Source organism: Cottoperca gobio, chromosome 6, assembly GCF_900634415.1.
Source record: "Cottoperca gobio chromosome 6, fCotGob3.1, whole genome shotgun sequence".
In the NCBI taxonomy this organism is placed as follows: Eukaryota; Metazoa; Chordata; class Actinopteri; order Perciformes; family Bovichtidae; genus Cottoperca; species Cottoperca gobio.
In genome coordinates, this window is record NC_041360.1 from 5,647,318 (window position 1) to 5,672,656 (window position 25,339).

At 40.3% G+C, this 25,339-nt stretch overlaps 1 protein-coding gene across 3 annotated transcripts in view; it reads left to right on the top strand.

Moving 5' to 3' along the window:
- cpne2 (copine II) overlaps window positions 1–24,573 on the top strand; it is a 48,807-nt gene extending 24,234 nt beyond the window's left edge. For 2 of the 3 annotated variants that reach the window (XM_029433583.1, XM_029433585.1), the window contains exons 11-16: window positions 3,260–3,393; window positions 7,542–7,596; window positions 8,013–8,064; window positions 12,625–12,758; window positions 21,291–21,527; window positions 24,271–24,573. In XM_029433583.1, the coding sequence (XP_029289443.1) occupies window positions 3,260–3,393; window positions 7,542–7,596; window positions 8,013–8,064; window positions 12,625–12,758; window positions 21,291–21,527; window positions 24,271–24,378 (720 nt within the window). In that variant the 3' untranslated portion in view covers window positions 24,379–24,573. The remainder of the gene's footprint in view (window positions 1–3,259; window positions 3,394–7,541; window positions 7,597–8,012; window positions 8,065–12,624; window positions 12,759–21,290; window positions 21,528–24,270) is intronic. The other variant, XM_029433584.1, reaches the window with a different exon arrangement.
- Window positions 24,574–25,339: the final 766 nt, after the last annotated feature.

The following is a 25,339-nucleotide window of genomic DNA, read 5'->3' on the forward strand; positions in this document are numbered from 1 at the left end:
AAACTGTGAGGGCGTCTTCGTCATGTGTTTCTTAAATTCATCATGTTTTCTCTCAAAAGATCCTAAAAGTTTCCCAATGTAATCCTTATGTTTACTCTCAAAACGACTCGTAGCCCAAAACACAGTGTCCAAATTTGATGTAGTCGCTGTGATATTTTCTCTTCACTTTAGCGCTGGACTTTCCGCGTTCAAGCCGAGTTTCACAGCTTTCAGCCGGGTGGAGGTTGGACGGCGAACCGCTCTCCTGAGACTCAGTAACGCACACAAAACCACTTGTTGTTGCTGCGGCTGAACCACTTGTAGCTGCTGAATCACCTGCATCAGGACGATGCACCTTCACTGTCACGTCAGATTTTTTATTAAATTTTCTTTTAACTGACCCTGTTTTGACCACGGCTCAATTTGACCGCGCAGATAATTTATGACGTAAGATCGTAAAACGAACCTACATAGCTACGCTACATCTATGCTACACTCTAGTCTATATTAGTCATTTTTAAACTGTTTGAGAAACACTTTAAACTTATAATATATTCATTTCAATATACTTGCGGACCACTGGACCACTCTTTGAGAAAGACTGCTTTAGGCAATTAACCAGGCGTTGTGACTCTCCTCAAACTGCAGGACAAACGCGAAAATACAGCCCAACCTGAACAGTGTCTATCTGGTTCACTAAAGTTGAACGAGAGCGCACTGCAAACCTGTGCTTTGCCTCCATGAGTGAATCCGTTGATTGGAGCGACTCCATTAAAATGAAATTATTTCAGTCCCTAATGTTGCCATTACATATGCTGGTGTCACTCAGCACTGAAGAATGGTTCTATCTATCTCCCCTAGCTGAACCTGAACAGACGGTACATAGCAAACACAAGTCGACCACATGGCTGTTCATAAGTATACATGGTACTGCTAATATTTCTCCACTTTACACTTGCAAAAGTTTGACTTCAATCTGTGAATAATTTTTTTCAATTCACCAAGAAATCATTTGCTCTGTAAAACTTAAGAAACTGGCAAGGAAAACCCATTACAATATCTTATATATCCTTTTCATTTGCTCTCAATGAACTACTCGTTAATAGACTAATTGTTGCTAACTGATCATGCAATTGTAGCAAGACAAGTGTATGTTATTGCAATTCTTTGGTTTGCCATAGAGTTTGATAAACTGACACTCACCACCCCTCTAAGCTATTATGTTGTTTCATTTCCAGTAAGTAGCTGTGATTACAGGGACAATGACTTGTCCGCTTGTCACCCTGAACCAAGAGTAGTATGCTACATGAATCGTCACACATATGTCGTTTCAAGACATGCTCACACTTACACAAAATACGCAACAACACCCTAATTATGTCCCCCCGCATCTGTGTGTCTATCACTCTTGCTACTCCTGCTGCTCTCTATGCCCTAACCTCTCTCTCCTCCCATTCTTTACCTCATTTGCCCAATTTCCTCACACATCTACCACCTTTGCACCCTCTTCCTGCTTCTCCATTTTTTCTTTTCTCGGTCATTGTCCCCATTGAACCAGAACATTTCTGTTTTATAAAACTCAAAACTAAAAGATAAAAGATATGGTTTAGACTATCTTCAAGCTGATAGGAGGGAGGTGGAGTTTCTGGGTCGGGTTCTTGTCAGCACACAAACCGTTATTCACAGCCTGAGGAAAAGCTTGTCACTCTTAATCTCATATTATGTTAGGCTGCATGTCTGTGTGTGTGTGTGTGTGTGTCCGTCTGTGTGTGTGTGCCTTTGTACTTTCGGTATATGTGTTCAAAGCATCTGTGTGTTCATATTTGTATATACTCTATGTCATTGCAGTGTCACCCTGTGGTCATCTGTGTTAAAAATATACCTCTGTGTGGTTTCAGGGACATTCTGTCTTTTTTAGACATGACTGAAAATGTATTTCTATGAATATTGTATTTTTGAGAATGAAGAAAAGCACATTTATTCCTTGCTCTGTGACCTTGAGATTTTTAGATTACAATGTTTTAAATATGTTTGATACATCAGGACAATGATTCAGTAGACAAAGGACCATTTTTAGTCAAGTTAAATATCAAAATTGCAGGCACAAGATTGACAGGTATATCTATACATTTTATAAAAATGTAGCCACTGTGACATAACATTGGTTTGTGGACTACCATTTTGAAGCCTCAAGTTTGGCATTTTGGCAGTCGTCATCTTGTTTTTTTGGAGCCAAGAGTGAATGCATTTGGAGAGGGTGCAGCTAAGTACGACTTAGTCTCAACAATACATTTTTAGGCAACCAAAAGGTTACAATTAACTATCAGGAACTGAAAACCCACTGTGAAATGATTAAAGACGTAACCCAACACCCAAACTGGACAACACTGTGGTAACAACCTGTCAATCACAAGGTAGCCACACATTAAGCAAACCCTGCTTTATCATCTATTTTGCTCAACACGGGACCATCATTTTCTAAATGAACATCATGCTGTATTGAAGAAGACTTGAAGCAAGCGATTGAGAATCTGACTTCGTTTTGCAACCAGTATTATTATTATTATTGGATAATAGTTTTGGATTTGTTACTGTTTATATTTGCAGGATGTGGATGTGTTTTGTTTGTAAAAACAATGGATTTCTAATTTGCTTTTGGCTATCAGAAAAATGCAGGTTATGCAATTTCTGCATTGTGTTCAGTTTTCAGGATGAGATTGCTGCTTGGGTATTTTACAAGGTTTTAAGGCCGTAATGACATACAGTATCATGGTATAATATGATATGTTGTGATACAAAAAAAGAATATTGTGGACTTGAAAGGTATGTAAGTGTGGCATTTTTTTAAAATTCAGACTGTCAATGTCTTTTTTATACATTTAGTGGATAGACAGTAGAGTTGAAATGAATAATAGTATTAAAACTCACTATTTGTGCAGTTTCCAGATGAATCCTTTTTGTCTCTTCTAGATTCATATCAGAGTAAACTGCACAGAAGGAAAACAATCAAACTGGGCTCCTCCTGTGACATTTTAATTTTATGTCAAAGGAGATTTAACCATTCCTGTTTGTTTGCTGTTGTTGCTGTTACCTATATTCTCTCTCCACTCCATTATTGTAGGTGATTCTGCTTTTTTATACTTAGTGGAGAAGGAAATAAATGAAACAGTTTACAACCCACAGTTGCAGTATCTTGAGCTCTTTAAATTATCACTAATGTAGAAAACACTGAACGTTTCTAAAATGACATCTAATCTGTCACTTCTTTGTATTTCTATAGGTCGGTATAGACTTCACAGCATCTAATGGGAACCCTCGAGAGCCATCCTCCCTCCACTACATTAACCCACTGGGCAGCAACGAATATCTCGCTGCCATTTTAGCTGTGGGACAAATTATACAGGACTATGATACGTAAGTATCTTCTTGGTTATTTAACTTGTTTTTAATTAGTTACGACTTAGGTATCATAAAGGTATAATCCAGTATACAACATTCTTGCATTAAAATGTCTAAAAGCGACCTATGTTGTATATTTTGTTTCCAACTATTTTCAAACCTAGAGAAATCCATCAATTTAATCATTGTAACAGTTTCATTTGGTCGGCTGTTATGGCATTGTATCCCCTTTGCGCATGCGTCAGCGTTGTGGTTGTCTTACAAAAGTCATAAATTGACTTTTTATCCAGTTCCAAGCGACATTTTTACATTTTTTTTTACTATTTCTTTTAACCAGATGAAATATTTTAGTCATCGGATGTCTGGATCTTTATCAGTTATCAGAGAAACAAGCTAAGCAAACGTTTGCGGCAGCCAAACGCCGTCGGAGAAACACTGATTTTTAATGTGATTTACTCGGTTTTTCTCACCGTGTCAGTTTGTTTTGGAGAGGAGGAGTCCTCTGTGGATAATTCGGCCCCATGTGAAATCCTCCTGAACGATGAACATTGAAGGAATCCTATCCGGGAGAAGCTGACTGCAATGACGGCAATGTTGGTGAAGCAAACTCCCATGATCCCACACACACTTTGCAACCCCACCAAACTCTGTTCAGAACCCTATCGGCAGAAAATGTTGTTTGTTTAAAGGGCCAGTGTGTAGTATTTAGGGAAATTTATTAGTAGAAATGGAATATAATATTTATAACTATGTTTTTATTCATCTATAATCAAATGAAACTAAGAATCGTTGTGTTTTCGTTACCTTAGCGTGAGCCCTCCATATCTACAAAGGAAGTGGGTCCTCTTCTACGGAGTCCGCCATGTTGCACCGTCATGTTTCCAAATTAGCTCAGAACGGACAAACTTATACTCCGGCCCTATACATTGCCTTTCATGTTTTTACATTGCCTGAATAAATCAATCAATTAAATGTTATTTATATAGCACAATATCACAAATTACAAATTTGCCTCAGGGTGCTTTACAATCTGTATAGCATACAGCACCCTCTGTCTATAGACCCTTAGAGGGGACAAGGAAACACTCCCCCCCAAAAGAATAAAAGGGGGAAAAATGGAAAAAACCTCAGGGAGAGCTACTGATGAAGGATCCCTCTCCCAGGACGGACAGACGTGTAATAGATGTTGTGTGTACAGAATAACAACAAAATAAAATTTGACAATCCATATGACGAAAATGATAATTTGAACATAAATGAAAAAGATGGATCCAGGAGGATGTCAACAGCTTCCAGGTGTCGTCAACAATAATACCGTGGGCATCAAGCAGGACCATGGCAACAGGCGCAGTCACGACTCATGATTCAGACGCAACCATTAATACGTGGTTATCTGCAAAACAGGAGACACAAAAACTGAGGAAGATGCCCCCGGATGGGACATGATCAGACAGAGAGGGAGAGAGGAGCTCTGTGAAAATCCCCCAGCAGTCCAAGCCTATAACAGCTTAACTAGGGGCTTGGTCCAAGGCAAGCCTGAGCCAGCCCTAACTATAAGCTTTATCGAAGAGGAAAGTATTTTGCCCACTCTTAAATGTGGAGAGGGTGTCTGCCTCCCGAACTCAAACTGGGAGCTGGTTACACAGGAGAAGAGCTTGATAGCTGAAGGCTCTGTCTCCCATTGTACTTTTGGAGACACTAGGAACCACAAGGAATCCTGCATTCTGGGAGTGCATTGCTGCAGAGGGGTAATAGGGTACTGTGAGCTCTTTAAGATAAGATGGTGAATGACCATTTAGAGGTTGGGAACCTTTTTGGCTGGGAGAGCCATAAAAGCCAAATATTGTTTAATGTATGTCCTTGAGAGCCATATATTTAATAAAATTGAATGCAACTTTATGCGTACATTTTTAAGTATAACACGTCTCCGAGTACTAAACGCGCTATCAGTGTTTCATTGAACAGGTGTTCTTTTATTAAATAAACTGTACGCTTATGTTATTTATCTCATTTATGTGCACGTTTCAGTGTGTGCTGCATGGGTGTCAAACTCAAGGCAATTATATCCGACTCGCGAGAAAATATCATATGTCTATTATAACTGGCCTGCCGGTTTTGGTAATTAAATCAATGCACTGGAAAATACATATTTGAGGAAGTATCTAAATGTGTGAGAAATGAAACTGCCTCGAGACAAACTGACGGGACTGACGGCAGATGGAGCACCTGCGATGCGGTGAAAAGAGCGGATTGGTGGGCAGGATGCGGGAGAAGATGCAGCTGCATCTTCTCCCGCATCACTACATCATACACCAGGAAGCGCTGTGTCGTAAAGCTCTGGGACTGGAACATGTAATAAGCACCATAACACAGAAAGGAAACGTTGTAAGAGTCAATTTAAGTCTTTTCGTGAGGAGATACATTCTGAACATGGCTGAGTCGAGGGACAGTGCTGAATAGATTTTTCGAGTTGCGTGAGGAAATCTGCCAGTTTTTGGAAAGCAAAGGGAAACACATCACAGATCTCTGGGACGATGTGAGCTGACCTTGTTGTGCGACATAACGAAGCATCTCAATATTAAACCTCCAGTTTCAGGGCCGTGTGATCACAGACATGTTTGATGCAGTGAGAGCGTTCCAAGCCGAGCTGCCTGAGACTCAGATGCAGAAGGAAACTTTGGTCACTACGTGTTTCCAAACACTGACCAAACCATCTCCACCGCTATGTTCCCGACCACATTCTGCTGATCAACTGAGCGCATTTGCTGACTTTGCAGCTCAGAAATTAAAATTGAACTGCTCATCAATCCGTTTGCAGTTGACTTAAATATGTTCCATATCTTTTTGCACTTTATCCAATATGTGTATCCTGTTCAATAAATGTGGACCGTGTTTGGCCCTTGACATAGTCCCAGTTTTTAATTTTGGCCCTCTCTGTGATTGAGTTTGACACCCCTGGTCTACTGCTTGCTTTGCACAGTTTTTCCTCTGCTCGGTTTCGCGACACACACACACACACACACACACACACACACACACACACACACACACACACACACACACACACACACACGTACGAACACACCTACAGTCAGAGACAGAGTGGAGGAAAGGAGAGGGGAGAACTAAAAAAAATCTGCTGCTAAATGTTTTACTTTAAAATGACACAGTATAATTATTTATTACTTGATTACTAAAAATAGTCTACGAGCCATATTGCGTCATCAAAAGAGCTATATATGGATTGCGAGCCATAAGTTCCCGACCCCTGATTTAGAGCTTGAGGAAAAGGATTTTAGGCCACCATAGTTCTCCAACTTAACTTACTGTAGGCTTGTAAAAGTAGGGATGATAGGAGGAGTATTCAGTTGGTTGGAATCTGTAACCACAACGCTAAATGCAGCCAAATCCACTGTCCCTTTAAGATAGTTGACTTCACTTCAATGGTCAAATGCTGTAATCTGCATCTTTGGGGGAAGGGGCTGATTAAATACAAGCATTTGACCACTTAAAGACTCAAAGCATGACATGAGATGAGACATGAGACAATTATGATGCAGTGTATCTACAAAAAACAAAGTGACAGAGTTTTGCAAAGTGAACACTTACAAAGAAATGGTTGGATCATTTCCATGTACGTCACTGTGAGCTTTGTAGTAAGAATTAAACTGGTTTATCAGTTCCATAATATCTGTCTTAATCCCATCATACCCAAGAACCACTGTACAAAGCTTTTGAATGGGTATCAGTGGTGCACACTAACACACATAACCATCTATGTTTTTTACAGTTTTTAATATTTTCAGTCCCTTAAAACATACTGAAGATCACCAATAATTTATAGATTTATATGGAATTAATAAGATTATTCTTCTCTCTGAACAGTTACTTTAGAGTGTGATGGAAATCACTTGTTCAAAGAGAATGCGTGTGTATCCTGCCCTTCAAATGAAGAAAAAGGGGCTCCTTCTCTTAGTGAGAAGCCATTTTACAATATTGCTTAATTTTTCTGCCAGCTCTGCTAGTTTCTCTGTAAATGTGTTTCTTAGTGAAACAGGTAACAGGATTGCCTCTGCTTTCTAAATCCAGGTTGTTGAATTTAGATTAAAAAACAAAACAGGTTTAACTAACGTTCCAATCTGTTGTCGTGGTTTCCTCCTAAGCGACAAAATGTTTCCTGCTCTGGGATTTGGAGCCCAACTCCCACCAGACTGGAAGGTATGTGTGCGTTTGTAAATGTAGTTGTTGTTGTTTTTATTGTTGTTTGTCTGTGTATGCGTGTGTGCAGATGGAGGAGTTTTTATATGCAAACTTACAGTTAAAGCGTGCCTATATCTTACATGCATTTTACACACAAACACATACACACACACAGAAGATAAAACTGTAAGCAGTAATATACATGCATATTCACATGATTACGCAACTGTCAACCCATCTGTGTTGCCATGGCACTGAGCTGATGAAAAAGACAAAGAAGAGAGAGCGGTACACAGAGAGAGAGAGAGAGAGAGAGAGAGAGAGAGAGAGAGAGAGAGAGAGAGAGAGAGAGAGAGAGATAGGGAGAAACGGACAGTATTTCAGTAGTGAAGAAAGAATATCAAGTTTCTTGTCTGTGTTTTTCGTCTCCTCAGGTGTCACATGAATTTGCCATCAACTTTGACCCCACCAACCCTTTCTGTTCAGGTGAGTTACTGTGCATTAGTCCCACACACCATCGATGACCCTGCAGTTATTTTACATCATGCTTTAATTTAGTTTTCATCTGTGGACCTGACACTATACTACGATACACGATACTATATTTGTCAGGCTAATACAAATATTGATATTTTAGACTGTTCGAAATCTGTTAACAATCTCCTGAACTTTAAATTAAACGCATTTGACCAAATAATTTTTCAAAATTTTTTCAGTTGAAACAAAGTGTAATTTATAATGTACATGTGTGTAACACTTGGTAAGACTTTCTATAAAGACCACATCTTCAGTGCATTATGAAGTGAATTATACTTGAGTGAGGTATAATGCATTTATATGCATAAACACACAGAATGCCATCTACAATGAAAAATGATGATGCATTATTACAGATTCATCAATAACAAACTTTCACCGATAACAAGAACCTTCTGAACCTTGCCTGCTCTTGATGCCTGACTAACATACTGATTTGTTTTTTGTTTACAACTATATTCCATTTATAATAGCATCAGCTGAAAACACTGTCACTAATCTAGACTTATAGGTTGTTGGCTTCTAAAATATGACTACTCTAGTGATACTAGTGACAGTAGAATATATTGTCCCATTTTATCTATAAACATCTAGACATAAGGCTTCAATGCCATTGTGACTTATAGAACAATCAATGCAATAGAAACTGGAGTGTTCTTCAATTTGACAAGAAAGGGTGACACCCATTAATAAAAAAAAAGACAATCCATCTCCAGATCCCGTGACAGCAGCAGGTGCTGTACTCCTCTGTGAGTAAATAACACCTTCACACTTCCCCTACACTTTCTACTCAGGACGTTTGTGTAAATTGGCCGTATGAATGCCATGCATGCTATGACACCAATCGGTTGCTCCTGGCAAGTGAAAGATCTACATAAGTCTGTTCACATTCATTTATTTATTGTGTACAACTCTAAAGAGGACTCCCCACCAGTCAGTCACTACTGAAGAAGCTTTTTGGATGACAGGCGGAACTCTTCAAGAATCTGCAGCTACAGTGTTCGCTGTACATTGTTTTTGTGCTAATTAGCAAATCACAGATGCTAACATGCATAACAAATGTGGCGAACGGTGTTAGCTCTGCTGGTGTTAGCTCTGCTGTTTGCTCTGTTGATGTTAGCTCTGCTGATGTTAGCTCTGCTGGTGTTAGCTCTGCAGGTGTTAGCTCTGCTACTACGAGCAGCCAGGGTGCAGCTCGTCTGCTGCTGGTCCAAGTCCCGACCAGAGTGTTAGTGTTTTAACATTAATTCAGATTAGTTTTATTCATGATGTATCGTTGGAATAACATTAATGCTTGCTTGTTTTTGTTTTTCAAGCAGCACTTTATCGCTCAGCAAAATAAAAATAAAAGTCTAAAAACACACAATGTTAACTTTATTCAAACGCACTCGACTCGTCCTTTCAGCTCGTGCAGTTTGGCATGTTTCGTGCTGTAATGCAGATCGAGAACCTTTTCCATGACCGCAAGCGCACTAGGCACTCTGGCCTTTTACTTCCACAAAGAAATAATCTTTCGTCGATTTCTCCTGGAACATTCCGCATCCACCTTTCTCTTTGTTACACTCGCCATGCTGCGTTCGCTGATGTCAATGACCGTCTCGTTTAATATTGAAGTTTTTGACATGGCGTGATCACGTGATGACACGTTCCGCTCGTGTTGTGTTCAAGGACCCTGACCTTGGCCAGGAAAAACAGTCAGTCGCCGGTTATATTCTATATCTGACTAGATTTGGATTAATTTTTTTGGAGTAGATTTTTTGCGTGTGTTTATGAATTACCTCGCGGGCCGTACACACAAACGCCCCCCAAAGACACGTGAATGCCCCCCTTTCTAAAATATTGCTTCCAGCGCCCCCCGACGTCTTCTTATCTTAAAGATCTCATAGTACCTTATAAACCAACTAGAGCATTACGCTCCCAGACTGCAGGGTTACTTGTGGTTCCTAGAGTCTCTAAGAGTACAATGGGAGCCAGAGCCTTCAGCTATCAAGCTCCTCTCCAGTGGAACCAGCTTCCAGTTTGTGTTCGGGAGGCAGACACACACATATCTTTCACTCCACATTTAAGAGTAGGCTAAAGACTTTCCTTTTTGATAAAGCTTATAGTTAGGGCTGGCCCAGGTTTGCCCTTGATCAGCCCCTAGTTATGCTGCTATAGGCTTAGACTGCCGGGGGACACCTACCTGCTCTGTATGCATTTATGTAAATGTATGTTACTAACTCACCATCCGGGGTATCATCCCCGGAGTGTCTGTCTCTCATGTGGCAGGTTGCCACTGATAAAGTTTACGTCAGGATCATGAATCGTGACAGCGCCTGCTGACCTGGTCCTGCTGGACACCGGGAAGCCTTATTGACATTTTCCTGGATTCATCCATACTTTCTATTTCTTTTTTTTCCAACACAACATAATTTCTGTCAAATGTTGTATTTGTACTATGTTGTTTAACCTGTACACACGACATCTATTGCACGTCTGTCCGTCCTGGGAGAGGGATCCCTCCTCAGTTGCTCTCCCTGAGGTTTCTTCCATTTTTTCCCCTTTAATTTTGGGGTTTCTTTTAGGAAGTTTTTCCTTGTGCGATGCGAGGGTCTAAGGACAGAGGATGTCGTAACCTGTACAGTCTGTAAAGCACACTGAGACAAATGTATAATTTGTGATATTGGGCTATACAAATAAATTTGATTTGATTTGATTTGATTCTGAACTCCCCCTGGGGGGGCGCTGCCGCCCCCATTGAGAACCCCTGGTATAAGTGCACACTGTCTTCAAATAAGCCAGTTTGAAGTGCAACAACATAAGTGCAACATACAGAAACAATAGAATACAAATTCAACTATTAGCTATAAATAAGCCAAATCAATATAAGTGCAACATACAAAGAACAGTTCATTTGTTTTCTTCATTCGCCGAGGTGCAATCAAAACAGGCGAGTTTTCAGTCTGCGACGGAAGGTGTGAAGACTTTCTGCTGACCTCATATCAATGGGGAGGTCGTTCCACCATTTTGGAGCCAGGATAGCAAACAGGCAGGTTTTGTTTGAGGGAAATCTGGGTCCCACTCGTAGTGAGGGAGTGGTGTGTCGATTGGTCGACGCAGAGCGAAGAGAACGTGATGGGGTGTATGGTTCGACCATGGCCTGGATGTAGGAAGGGGCTGATCCATTCACAGCACGGTAGGCCAGCACCAGAGTCTTGAAGCAGATTTGGGACGCCACTGGTAGCTAGTGAAGGGAGCGGAGAGTAGTGTGGGAGAACTTGGGTAGATTGAAGACCAGTCGGGCTGCTGCATTCTGGATGAGCTGTAGAGGTCGAATGGCACATGCAGGCAGTCCAGCGAAGAGGGAGTTGCAGTAGTCAAGGCTTGAGATGACAAGAGCCTGAACAAGAACCTGCGTCGCCTTCTGAGTCAGTAGGGCACGTATCCTCCTGATGTTGTACAGAGTGTGTCTGCAGGAGCGGGTTGTTGCAGCGATCATCAGTATAGTAAATCATCAGTATCTTGCACCTTGTTTTAAAGAACCACAGAGTTAGCACTACGTTTACACTACGATGCATTCGTTAATGCACAATTATGTTTAAATGTGTTTATTGACAGATACAAACGACTTGAGTACTGACTGCTGAGAACACAACTGTGAGACCCAGAAAGGAAATTGGAAATTGGCAGGAACATGTCAAAACATTAAGTTCTGTGTGCTTCTTCAAAATATATATACAGCTTATTAAAACATGTGCCTCCACAAATGCACTTTCATTCTAAGGTTAGCTGGTTTACTGCTCCTCTACAAACTACGTAAGAGAGCATTACAGCTCATCTTTTCTTGGAAAGGCCAATTCAGCCTCCAGTGCACTCCAGTGAAAAGTTCCAGGCCAAACAATAAAACCTAATTTAGAGGACTGCAGTCTGCTATAACTGCCACACAAAAACTTTTTATATAAAGTGCAATATGCTACCTACATAACAAGAGATTAGCATTATATTGTGGCACCAAAACATGTTTGTTGTCATCATACTGTATTTTGAAATATCTTATAGTGTGTACTATTTATCTAGCACTTTTTACTCTGTACGTATATGTTTTTATTACATTAGGATGTGAATGAAGAGGACACAACTTTCTGTTTATCAAGAAATAAACATGAACATGACTTCCCAGTTCTCTTAAGAAAAGAAAGACATGTAGTTGACTGAGACAGGAGGCAAGTATTCAGCAAATGAACTCATTCACACATTTAATTGTGGTTATTTAAGCTGATTGGAGTCTAAAATAGCACTGCTGATGAGAAACAATCATTTTCATGAGCTTCCGGCCCTCAGTTGAAAATGTCTCACTTAAGTTGGGAGATGTGTGAAATAATTTTTTTCCCATATGTGGCCCATCTTACTTTCCCCGTTAACGCAAACTTCTCTTCCTCCTCTCGCTGTCTCTCTCCTGCCCTCAACACCTCTCACCCATCTTTAAATTCAAGGTTTGTTGGAAATGAAATTCTCTTTTTCTCTATGTAGGTGTGGAGGGTATCGCCCAGGCCTACTCCGCCTGCCTCCCTCACATTCGTTTCTACGGTCCAACAAACTTTGCTCCAATCATCAGCCATGTAGCACGTTTTGCTGCACAGGCACTTCAACAAGAGAAAGCAGCGGTAGGTGACAGCAACTTACTTACTTTCCATGTTATAATTAACAATGATGAGACACAGGGGATTTTACAGTATGCAAAACATTAGAAAGTATGCAGGCTGTTTTCTAGTTCCCACTACAACCAGTAACACCACAATTCCATGCCTGATCACAGCCAGTCATTTATTGCAATCTGTCAAAAGATCTGACAACCCGCATATCCATTCCACATATATTTGCTTAGTTTGACCGAGTGAGGCGGAGCCATGCACACACACAAACAGAACAGACAGGCCACAGCAGGAGGAAGTGTGCACTTAGGCTGCATTCATTAAAAATCCGACTCCTCCCCGCAGGGTTGTGCAGAGGTGTGGGTGGGCTTATTTGTGCTTTACAACATAACCGCCATGAAACAATCATAAAATAATGTTTTATTCTGATTCACTGCTTTGTTCTCACTAAAGTCGCTTCCTCTCTTCGTTCACTCTATAGCTTGCTCGACCACAGCTGCCCTTCCTCTCTTTCGCTGTGTTGCTGTGGGTTTACAAACAGCAAGCGACAATGCTCCCTACTATATCTTTAAAGATAAGATAACACTAAGTCGTCCATGCTGGTATTTCACTGGGTTGTTGTGACGTAACTTCCCCCACCCCCTCCTACTCACGCTGCCTCCTGGATTCGCCGAATATGAAAGTAGAAATGCTCGCCCAACCCTACAGTTGGCTTCATTTTGTAGGGAAATTCAACATTGACTGCGCATTTCCTGCCAATATAATCACAGGTCATGACCAAAATGCACAGAGAGCCTCTGGGGAGCATTGTGATCTGCTTATTAGATTTTTTGATGTATTATGTTGAAGTGGAAAACGTGGCAGGAGGGTTGCAAAAGGGCAAAGGTTAAGTGGGGTTTATGCTAATGGCTCTACACTGTGTGCACAATTATTAGGGAAGTGAGTATTTTGATAATTTTTATGCATATTTTCCAACTCCAAGCTGTATAAACTTGAATGCATATTGGATTTAAGCATATCAGGTGATGTGTATTTGTGTAATGAGAGAGGGTGTGACCTTAGGAGATCTACACCCTATATCAAGGAGCGCATAATTATTAGGCAGCTTCTTTTCCTCAGGCAAAATGGGTCCAAAAAAGAGATTTAACTGACTGAAAAGTCACAAATTGTAAAAAGTCTTTCAGAGAGATGCAGCACTCTTGAAATTGCTAAGATATTGGGGCATGATCACAGAACCATCAAACGTTTTCTTGCAAATAGACACTTTCCTAAAGCAGTGGTACAGGAACACGTCTGCGTCTTTCAAGAAGACCATGATTTTTATGCAGGACAATGTTCCATCGCATGCATCGAAGTCTTCCACTGCGTGGCGAGCCAGTAAAGGCCTTAAAGATGAAAGAATAATGACATGGCGCCCTTCCTCACCTGACATAAACTCTATTGAGAACCTGTGGGGCCTTCTTAAACGGAAGATTTACAGTGAAGGAAACCAGTCCACCTCTCTGAACAGTGTGTGGGAGGCTGTGGTTGCTGCTGCACAAAAAGTTGATCGTCAACAGATCAAGAAACTGACAGACTCCATGAATGGAAGGCTTGTGGTTAATTGAAAAGAAGGGGGGCTATATTGGTCACTGATTTATTTTTTTTAAATGTCAGAAAAGTTTATTTGAGTTGTTTGTTTATTATTCTCACTTTAACAGATGAAATAAACAAGTGAGATGGGAAAACTTTCGTTTTTAATTTAGTTGCATAATAGTTCTGCACACAGATATTCTCCTAAGAAAGCCAAAACATCACTTTTACTTTCTTGAATATTCAGGTTTGAGGTTTATTAATATTTTGGATTGACCGAGAGCACTGTAGTTGTTCAATAATAAAATGAATCCTCAAAATTACAATTTGCCTAATAATTGTGCACACAGTGTATATTTAACGTGGGTTTTAACCTTCCACCTTTTCATACAGGATGGTAGAAGTGTTTCTATCTTTGGTTTGATCCGTTGCTTTTTGATAGGCATATTTATGTTTGGGATAATAATGAAGTTGAAGTTAAAGCTGCTGTGGATTAGATAGTGTACCAAACTGTTTGATGACTGATCAAGAAATCAGCCATGACAGGTTCTGTAATGTCCCTGGGGACCTTTAGGCCACAGTGACCTGTAAAGAAGGTAACTTCTTTCAGACCAAAGTATCTTTTCCTGTCCTGTCCCATCCTCCACCAGCAGCTTCTCCTGGTTAAACTGCCTCCTTCTTTTGAGTTGGAGCAGGCACCCTGATTGTCATATCTTTCAACTCTTTAGTTTCATTTTTGAATTCCACTGTAAGGTTTGCTAGATTTAAAAAATAGTTGTAATATTTTCGATGATCACCTGACCTCTAGTGCCATCATCAGTTAATAATTTTAATTAGCAAAAAAAGCGTAAACACAAGATTCTGAACATGCTAAACTATCAGCATGTTACCATTGCCACTGGGAGCTAGATAGATGAAGGTTAGCATTTAGCCAAAGAACATGCCCGTGAGAAATGAGTTTAGCTCAAGTCACAGATGTGTGTGGGTTCAGTAGCATCTCCTCTCAAAAGTACAGGAAACAACTTGTTCAGTGTTCAGGTATTTTTGTTAGCCTAGCATTAAAAAGTACATAAAGTCTAGGAATTATATATTGTTCTAATTATTATTTATAGTGTTACTCATTACTGTGACAGCGCACTTTGGTTGTGTGTGCTTAAATGAAGTTATACGGTGTGATACAGTGAAGTATTACTGGTTTGTTATCATTCAATTTTTAATAAATAAATAAAATTAGCTTTCTTTTGAGAGTAGCTGCTACCTGATCCCAGTGATAACCATACAATAATTAATGCACACAGATATACGAGATATTAAATCTAAGAGTTTGTGGATAAGTGGAAAAAATTGTATGATTCCCCAATTTCTTTACACATTACATCACCGTTATATCGCACTTCTTGCTCTAGTTGCTCAAAGACTACTGCTCCTCTCCTTGGTGAACAATGATTTGACAGCTAACTGATTGTATAATGCTCCACTACCCTCTTACATTTAATCTATTCTCTACCTTTCTCAGTGCAACTCTTTATGTTTACTTGTTCCCTTCACTGATATCCTCTCTTTCATCTACTGATATCTTACTCACTTGGCATCTTAAGCTTATTTGGAGATTCCTATTGTGTACTCTCACTGGCTTTCGAAGCACATCCCTTGTGGATTCTGTCTAGTGATATTTTCCTTAATTCCTTCATCCCTGCTCTCCATGGCGGTGAGCTATCCAGACTCCTGTGTTTCTGTGTTATGGGCGTTTATGAACTATGAGCGTTTACCTCTGAGGCACTGAGACACCACCTTCTCTTCTTCTGTGCCTTTGTAGACGTCCTGTGTCTCTGTTAATCCTTCACATTCTCACCAGACAAACGTTGATCATATTGGTTATCATTATCATTCTAAATGGGTAAATTCCACTAAGAGAACATGTCACTAAAACATATAATTTAGTCAGCAGTAGTAGAGGAGCCATCAGCAGTGAGAGCCTGTCAGGGCAGTTTGTAATCATAATGTATTTACACTGATGGCTGAAGTGTGTTCATCTGTTGGCTCCGAGTGCTGTCATGTTGACCAGAGGGCCAGGGAAGACGGTGACAGACTGGAGTGACAACTTCTGTCCTCTCTTCTTCCATCTCTCAACTCCTCTCAGCTGAGACACTGACCAGGCATTTCACACATTGTTGGGCTAAACAGCATGAGTGGGAAGCATCCTCCATCTCATTTTCCCATTTTTTTGTGTCACTTTATTTGTAATTTTCCTCCTCTCCTCTCCAACCGTGGTTGACTCTTTGATGTTAGTGCCGTGACTCTACAAATGGCAACGTCGATCTTTATCATGTTTATCGCAACGACTACTCGATGGATTACCATGACAATGTGGTAAGATGGAGAACATGGTTAACATTATACTTGTTAACGTTAGCATTTTAACATTGTCATAGTGAGCCTGTTAGCGTGCGGACCTTTAAACTCAAAGCCTGTTTGTGCCTCACAGAGCCACTAGCATGGTTGTAGACTCTCGGTCTTGTTATGACTAAAGAAGACTTGTTTGACCTGTAGTTACTTTTCATACATATTTTCACTTTGGGAGCCATTCCACTGTTCCACACGTGGTCCTTTCACATTGGTGAGATTCAAAAACATGTATTCAGCTTTATACGGCACACCTGCAGTCATCTCTCCTCTTTTTCTTCTCCCTTTTTTTAAAATAGAAGACCAAATCTGATCTTGTTTGATCTGAGTGTAGTTTTACTCAAAACTAGTAGATGCATAATGTGCTTCCATTTGGGCCATTATATATCTGAGGCAGTAACACATACAATCCAAATTAAGAACATGCCCAAGGCTCTGTCTCACACCCAAGAAGGCTTTCTATTTTGGTAGCATTTCTTTGTAGGAAGTCATAAAGTAGGACTCATAGGAACTTACTCTCATGCCACTTTTAGATCAACAAAAAAACACTGTTCATGCTGTTTGTTTACTTATTTTATATTATTACTTTTGTGTTTGCATCTTTTATTTAATATGCCTACTGTGCATTTCCCCGCTGTGGGACTAATAAAGGATTTCTGATTCTGAACAAACTAAAAAATCAGTTTTGGTTGTGTTTCCACATATACTGATGAGAAAATCAATCAAGTAATATTGAGTCCAGTTTGAAATCTTGTCAGATTACACTGAAACGTAAAACCAATCATTTTCTCCACTGTCCCAATGAATTAATGAATACAATGCTACATACATCTAGATTTGATCTAGAATGTGCATTCTCATATATTTGACCAGGCAAAGTGACATTAGACTGTGAGGTGACAAATGTTAACCCAGGACCAAATGTATTGCCTAATAATCCCACTTTTGACGGGTCAGAGCCCTCAGCACAGCACCCAAAGGCCCTGATAACAGAAAGACATGTCTCTGGAAACGCATCGCCAGCAAAATCATTGCTTTCGTATGGCATGCCGCACCTCTTGCATCACATTTTTTTCTAGACATTTTTAGACGCGCATACAAGTTAAAATATTCTCAATGTTTGAGCGCAAGATCACACTTGGCAGCCAATCAAATCAAGCAATAGGTGAGTTTTACACAGCTTTCACACTTACGTCCTGTTTTATGCCGGTAACAAGACAAATGTAAAAACTAGTTGAAGGCGTTTTAGTGTGACGTTACTGTTCTTTAATGTAATTAAAGCTGTAATTCAGCTTTAAGAGCTCAATATTTTCTTGAATTATTTTCCTCTTGTTTCTCTCTGTTAACCACATTCGATCGGGTGGTTGTGCACGCAGCCCCGCTAAATGTGTAATCCCTTTGGGACCCAAATGAGAGAAGTGTTTGCCTTTGAGCCTCAGGCTGGTTCACTGTGAGGCAGCAGTAGTTAGCACTGTCAAAGGTCCAGAGTTCAAACTCCAGTAAGGCCAATGTTTCTGATTCAGAGCTAGCAGTGCAAAATAAACAGAAGTAGTCATTCTATGACCAAAAGAAACAATCCTTTAAGAAAAATCAGGCTGTGTAGCTGGAGGACGCTTGTCCCTGTCTTTGGTTCAGTATGTTTACATTTATGTTCATGTTTTGGACTGTGTGACCGCACTGCAGCTTAAACAAGGTGAGTTTGGGCACATGTTGCTGCTGTCTGTAGGGCAACAAGACTTGCGTTGCATTACCTGTGAAGCTCAACATGATGTTACCACTGTGGTCATTCATACAAGATAAATGTGAGACACTCAGTGGAGGTTCGGATCTATATACTTTTCATAAATTACATGTGTCCCCCTCTTGTGTGTATCCAGTGGCACGTCTCCTGCTCTTTCTGGAGAGAGTGCCGTAGCTGGGTATCATTATGCTCCCACGGTGCTTTTTGTCCCTAATTGTATCCTGTCACCCTGTCGAGATAAAATACATGAGCAAAACACACAAAGGATTGTACTCGTCTGTGTGCAGTGTGCCAGAATTCTTTTGTTTCTGTATGGAAATGATGGCAGTCCCTTTTCTTGTTTTATATTACAGTAAATTCAAACAGGGGTAAAATATAAGAAGGAGTGACAGACAATGAGATGTGGCAGCCGCAGCACAAGCGTGTGTGGACCACATACTGGGGTAGTGGTTAGACTGGTGTGTGTGTGTGTGTGTGTGTGTGTGTGTGTGTGTGTGTGTGTGTGTCTATGTGTATGTGTATGTGTATGTATGTGTATGTGTGCATGGATGTGTATGTGTGTGTGTGTATGTGTGTGTGTGTGTTGGGGTAAGTGGGTGGGTAGGTTGTAGGCTGCACAAATCGGTTGTTGCGCTGCCTCAGTCTTTCTGTTCCTCAGATAATGAGAGAACCTGCAATTGCAGACTGTGTCACTGTGTACAAACACAAACACACACACTGAAGGCCAGTGCAGTTTGTGCGTGTCCCAGTATGTGAGCGATCCTGTATGTCTGTGTGATAATGATTCTCTAATGACCGCTGCTGTTAGCACATTAAAGAGACAGGCTTCAGAGCCCTCCCTGTGTGTGTGTGTGTGTGTGTGTGTGTGTGTGTGTGTGTGTGTGTGTGTGTGTGTGTGTGTGTGTGTGTGTGTGTGTGTGACGTCTGGCTTTTCGAGAGCTCCTCCAAACAGCAGATACTTTACTGTACCGACAAATCTAACTGTAAAACCATTTGCTATTCTTGCTCATTTCCTTAGCGGAAGTGTCTCTGACTGAAAAAAAGGCATTCTACATTAAATCAACATTCAAATGCTGCGCAGCTGTTCTTTTGTTCTTTTTTTGCATGTCTATTCATTCTGTTCAAACCAGGTATTCCTGCACAGTCACAGATGAAGATTAGACTAATATTATTAGTAGGCTATTATACATACACGTTCTATATGTTGAAGAATTAGCTATGAAAGTAAAATAAATGACATTAGCGACAGCTGTAATGTTAGTTCAGGGAGGGCACTGAAACTTGTATTGGCTGATCAATATCAATATGTTTTACAGTACCACAAAGTACTAAAGCCCACTATTGCCAGGGGCAGTGTGAATTTTTGCAAAGACGCATCTGTGCCAGTTGACAATGTTTCAGCTTCATAAAGGTAAAGAGACAGAGGGAAAGAAAACAACAGAGTTTCTGGTGAGTTCTGAGCTCAGTCAATAACTGAGCTGAACACAGACCCACATGCACACTCCCACACACACCGTTTGTTGGTAGCTTACAGCCAACGTCTGTACAGTTGGTACATTTGGTCAAATTTGGGCAAATGACGTGAGGTGAACATCTGCCGTGCTTTCTCCCTGAACACACCTTATGCATAAAAATAGCAGAGGGAAACTACAGTCTGACAGAAATGTTGCATTTAAAATGCAATAGATGTATTAAGGTATCTTGAACTGAAATAACTAAGTAAAATAAGTAAGAGCCTCCTCCATCAGGACGCCTCTCAGTAATAAAATCATTAAGTGCATTTCCATCCATCTGTTTTTATGAGCAACTTATTAGACATAATTGAGCATGGGAATGACCATCAAATACTTCCACCATAATGTTCTAAACCTTTATACACTCTAAACCTTCAACATTTGAATAGATTGTTTTTGACAGAAGCCAGATATACAGTATTACAATACTAGTATATTTTCTTGGCTGCTCCAGTAAATAAGTTTGATGCTCCCTTTCTGCAGTTAGACGATATTTTCTTCATTCCTCCAGGTCAGAATGTGCCATCTATGTGCACAATCCATCTCCAGACTGGGCCTTAAAACATTGTTTCCAGTTTATACAGTGACACATTTGTGTGTGCCCGTTATGTATTCATTATGTTCCACTCATTCATTCTGGTTTGTCCTTTAATTTGTGGTTAAATTCAGAGAACGATACTTCAACACCTATGGATTACAACGTGCTACAGGATATTTCAGTGTTGTGCTGAAGCCTGATCACTTTCCCTTCTGATTCACTGCAAATTATTCTTCGTTTGTACTTCCCTTCTTTTTTCATCTCTTCCCCTTGTTCATCTGTGGATCATTCTTCCCAGCAACAGATGGTGTGCTATGTTATATGAATAGAGCCCAACTTGCTGTAATGCAGAAAAGCTTTCATTCTGGTTTCTATTTTTCTCTCCCTCGAGCAGTGTCGTCCAGCTCTCTGTCTCCCTCTCCTTGAATCATTTCCTGTCTCCTCGTCACCGTCACTCCTTACACTCCCTGAAATGTCCTTAATAGCTTTTTATATTTCTCTCTTGTCTCTGTCTTTGTCCTCGCCCTCCTTCTCTGCCTCCACAACACTTTGTCACTCTGCTTACCATTATTGACAGCATAATCATAATGATTGTAACTGATTGTTCCAGTCTTTTTTTTTCTTGATGGAGATTTCTCTTCAAGAGACTTTAGAAGACATTCAAGATTTAGCAGTGACATCACATGAAAATGGGATTTCTCATTTCCCTTTGTATGTTCTTTCCCTCATCTCTCTCTCCGTATCTTCCATTCCACCACCCCTCTTGCCCTCTGCAGCAGTACTTCAATCTCCTCATCATAACAGACGGTGTCATCAGCGATATGGACGAGACGCGTCACGCCATCGTACAGGCGTCTAAACTACCCATGTCCATCATCATCATCGGCGTGGGCAACGCAGACTTTGTTGCCATGGAGTTCTTAGATGGAGACGCCAGCGTTTTAAGGTCCAGCACAGGAGAGGAGGCTGTCCGGGACATTGTGCAGTTTGTCCCTTTTAGGGATTTCCGAAATGTGAGTCTCAGAAAACCAGGGGGATGATAGGAACCTGCATGCACTCAAAAAATAGAAATAGAAGTAGATGGTGTTTACTCTAACAGGACAACTCTAACATAATTTAGATTGGTGTCAAGTATGTTAAGTTTTCCAAATGCTGTATATACATATAAATGTTTTATGACTTATGTAACAAATGCCAGTTTAGCAGACAATAGGTATGCTTGTTTCTCCTGAATGGGTGCACTTCAATCCTTTGAAAGTTGCAAAAAAAATCTATTCTTCCACTGAAACAGAAGGTTAAAGCCACTAAAACTTGGTTTCAAAACATAAGTATTTTTTCATAAATATATATTTTAACGTTAACGATTTTAGTCATCGGACATCTGGATCTTAAGTTATTATAAATCCAAGCTGAGCAAACATTAGCAGTTAGCTCACAGCCCTTCCATCCTATGTCCGCCAAACTGTGTCAGAGAAACACAGATTTTTAACATGACACTGTGATTCAGTGTTTATGCTGGTTTCAATCAACGTGTTTGGTTTTTTTTTGGAAAGAAAAACACTTCTGTGGATAATTCGGCTCCCGATGAACAACGAAGGAAACCCCAAAAGAGAGAAGCTGACTGCAATGTCAAACTCCCATGATCCCACGCTACTTCAGAACGCCAACAAACTCCATCTTTTGTTATTGTTTTGATTGAGAGACCCCTATAGGCAGGAAATTACATATTGTGCATTTAAGCAAACAACCCCACAAGTGTGACTCAGATGCAGATGTTCCTAAATAGTGATTGGTACATGCAAGTACATGGCAGGAACTATTATTACTATACTACTCAGGAATTACTAGAGACCAAAAACAGATCTAAAAGAGGAGGGAATATTACAGTCATACACGACTCCAAATAACTGCTAATGTTGCTCCCTATCTGCTGGATATGTACATAGGCAACTTTATGCTAATAAATTTGCCGTATCAGCTTAAAATGTTGTTTCTGCTTCCCCCACGTGGCCAAAAAGAATATGTTATTGCAGGCGTGTTTAAAGATTTTAACAAAACTTAAATGTGCTCATTAGACAGTTTTGCACATACTTTTTTGTACGTAAAAGCTAGCAGCTACAACAATCAGACAAAAATACTTAAGCATAAGTACTTCAAATGTTTACTTGGGTAGATCTACTTGGGTAACTTTACAGATGTGGAGTGTTTTTGTTAAACATGAATATTCAGAATAAAATACACAATCTTCTCTTTACATTGATGGAAGTTTCTGGCAAACCAACAACCAAACAGCTATCAGTGAAGTTCTTTCAGTCACCATTTGCTAAGATTACATTTTAGCTAATGTTTCGACTTGCTGGTGTGATTTGCAGTGTCACGTTGACTCCATCTTAGTTCTGCGGTAGAGGCTTTACCTTGTGACATGATGTCATGCTGTCTGAGTGTGAATGTGTTACCAAATGGCAGCCTGTTGCTACTCAGATTGTAGCTGCGCACAAACTGCACACATACAGGCTCTGCTAGAAGATGAGAACTGCCTGGTTATCTCAGGCTCCACAGCGTGTTGATGAGCATACATACACAAAGGTTAGATGTGTGCTGCAGATGAGCGCATGGGTTATTAGTGTGTGCACGCTGGGAGGACTCACTTAGTGTATTTCTGTTCATTTTTTGTATATTTTGTTTTGTGTGTGTGTGTGTGTGGGCTGGTGGTGGGCGAGCTGACTTCCTCTGTAGTGGGAGGAACACAGTGTTTGCTGGCTTCGTTCCAGTTTATCAGTGGGAGGGCGAGAGACAGCAACAGACATAATAGAGAAGAAGAGGGAGAAGTGAAGCTGGGACGAAGAGGCACCGTAATAATGAGAGCTGTGTTGGCAGGCTAGCTTTTACTATCAATTATTATCTTCATGAAGTTGTTGTTGATTAGATACTCCGAGAGATAAGAGCTGTTGTTGTAATATAATTTATTAGCTTTTAAAAAAAGAGTTAAACAATAAGAAGAAATCACAACAAGAACATTACAATATTTGCTCCTTTGCATACAATTCCTGAAGAACAAAACTTTAGATTAAGCCATGTTGAAAATGTGTATTTCATTTTGTTGACATATTAGAGTCAAAGGTTGTTCAGATAAAATCTAGTTTTATCACTCCATAAATTAGAAAATATTGTCAACAGGCATTGTTAGGAATACATTGTGGTATAAATGAGGCTGTGAATGATATATAAACAAACCCCTCTGTAAAAAAACCCAGTTCCAGAGAGTTCCAAACATTTCAAACACACAACAGATGAAAAGAGTAAACATGTTTAACTAATACATATCACTGTGAAACCTCCCCAGTAAATTACTTACAGTAAGACAATTGTTTTTTTCTGAAATGTTAAGTTTAAATATGCACATGAGACATTATCTAGGGCTAACTTTTGGTGAATTTAGGAGAACACAGACGCAAATAGACAAAGTTAGTCAAATAAACACCTAAATGTGTATTTTGGATGTTTTCGTTCTACTTCTCTGAAAGAAGACATGTTATGGAAGACTGTAGCATGGTGGAATATATCTTTGTGTGTCCCTTTTATTGGATATAAGGGGGAGAACAAAGACCAACTGTACACGAGCATTTGCGGAAAGGTATCGTCACTCAAAGCAGAGCCCAAATGAAGCACAATCAGCAGTATTCTAACCTTTTCAGCCTTCATTTTGCCTTAATTTTTGATTATTTTATGTGCTCTCTTGTTCTTTTTCTCTCCCAGGCACCCAAGGAGACCCTCGCCATGTCGGTCCTGGCGGAGCTGCCTCAGCAGGTCACCCAGTACTTTAAACAGCGGAATGTACCGCCCGCCAACTCAGCACCGAAGTGAGACGCTCCGAAAGACGAGCCCACCCGCTGTACAATAGCTCAACAAAACCCCTCTTCTCGTTAACGGCCAACAATACAGAATGAAAACGTGTACATCAGCTGTTAACAAAAATGAGTTGTGGACAAAAAAAAAAAAATCAAACATTGAAGACATTCCTGCCATTATTAAGTTGTTAGAGTGTTTGGTCAGTATCCAGTGTGAATCCATCAGAAGTGATTTTCTCTGTTTCTTAACCCTTTGTAGCTCACAGAACCATGACGATAATGTGTCAGGGACCTTGCATGTCTACAGTGATGGCAGGTGTCTCTAAATGATATGGATATATATGAATATGCAGATAAAACTGGTCTTTGTTTATGGGAACATGTCTTGATTTGTCAGGATGTCTTTTTTTTTTTGCTTTTTGCATGTGTGTGTCTTGTGATTGATACATACAACTCCTTGGTGTAGAGTGCGTTCTAAGCTGAAATATACCAGTGGCTGAATCCCCTCCCGTTCGTCGTATGGATCCTTTTCAGGTAGCGGCTCAGACGCAGGCTGTTTGCTTTCGTGCTCGCGTGTGGCGGATTTACAGACTGAGCCTGAACAAAGCAGTATTTCTTCAGGGGGAGGTTTTCATTTTGAAGTTTTGATCAACAGTTGTCTGCCAGGCAGGTTTTAAGGCTCCACTATGCTTACTTGATTCAATAGGACAGAATCAGAGGAGGGTGAGGCCGTAGTGGCAGCTGTAGCACTAACGCAGGAGAGATGTGGGATACTGTTAAATATGGGGCCATTTTGCTAGCTTTTGCAAAATCCTTGTATTTCTTATGACTTTGGTTCATCCTGCATGTTGCCAATATCTACTCCCTGTTTACAAACGGCTACTGATGATCACAAACGCATGTTTTTTTCTCCAAATTATGTATTCATCAGATTTTGTAAATATTTTAATGAGATTCTATTGAACGGGAAGTAAGTG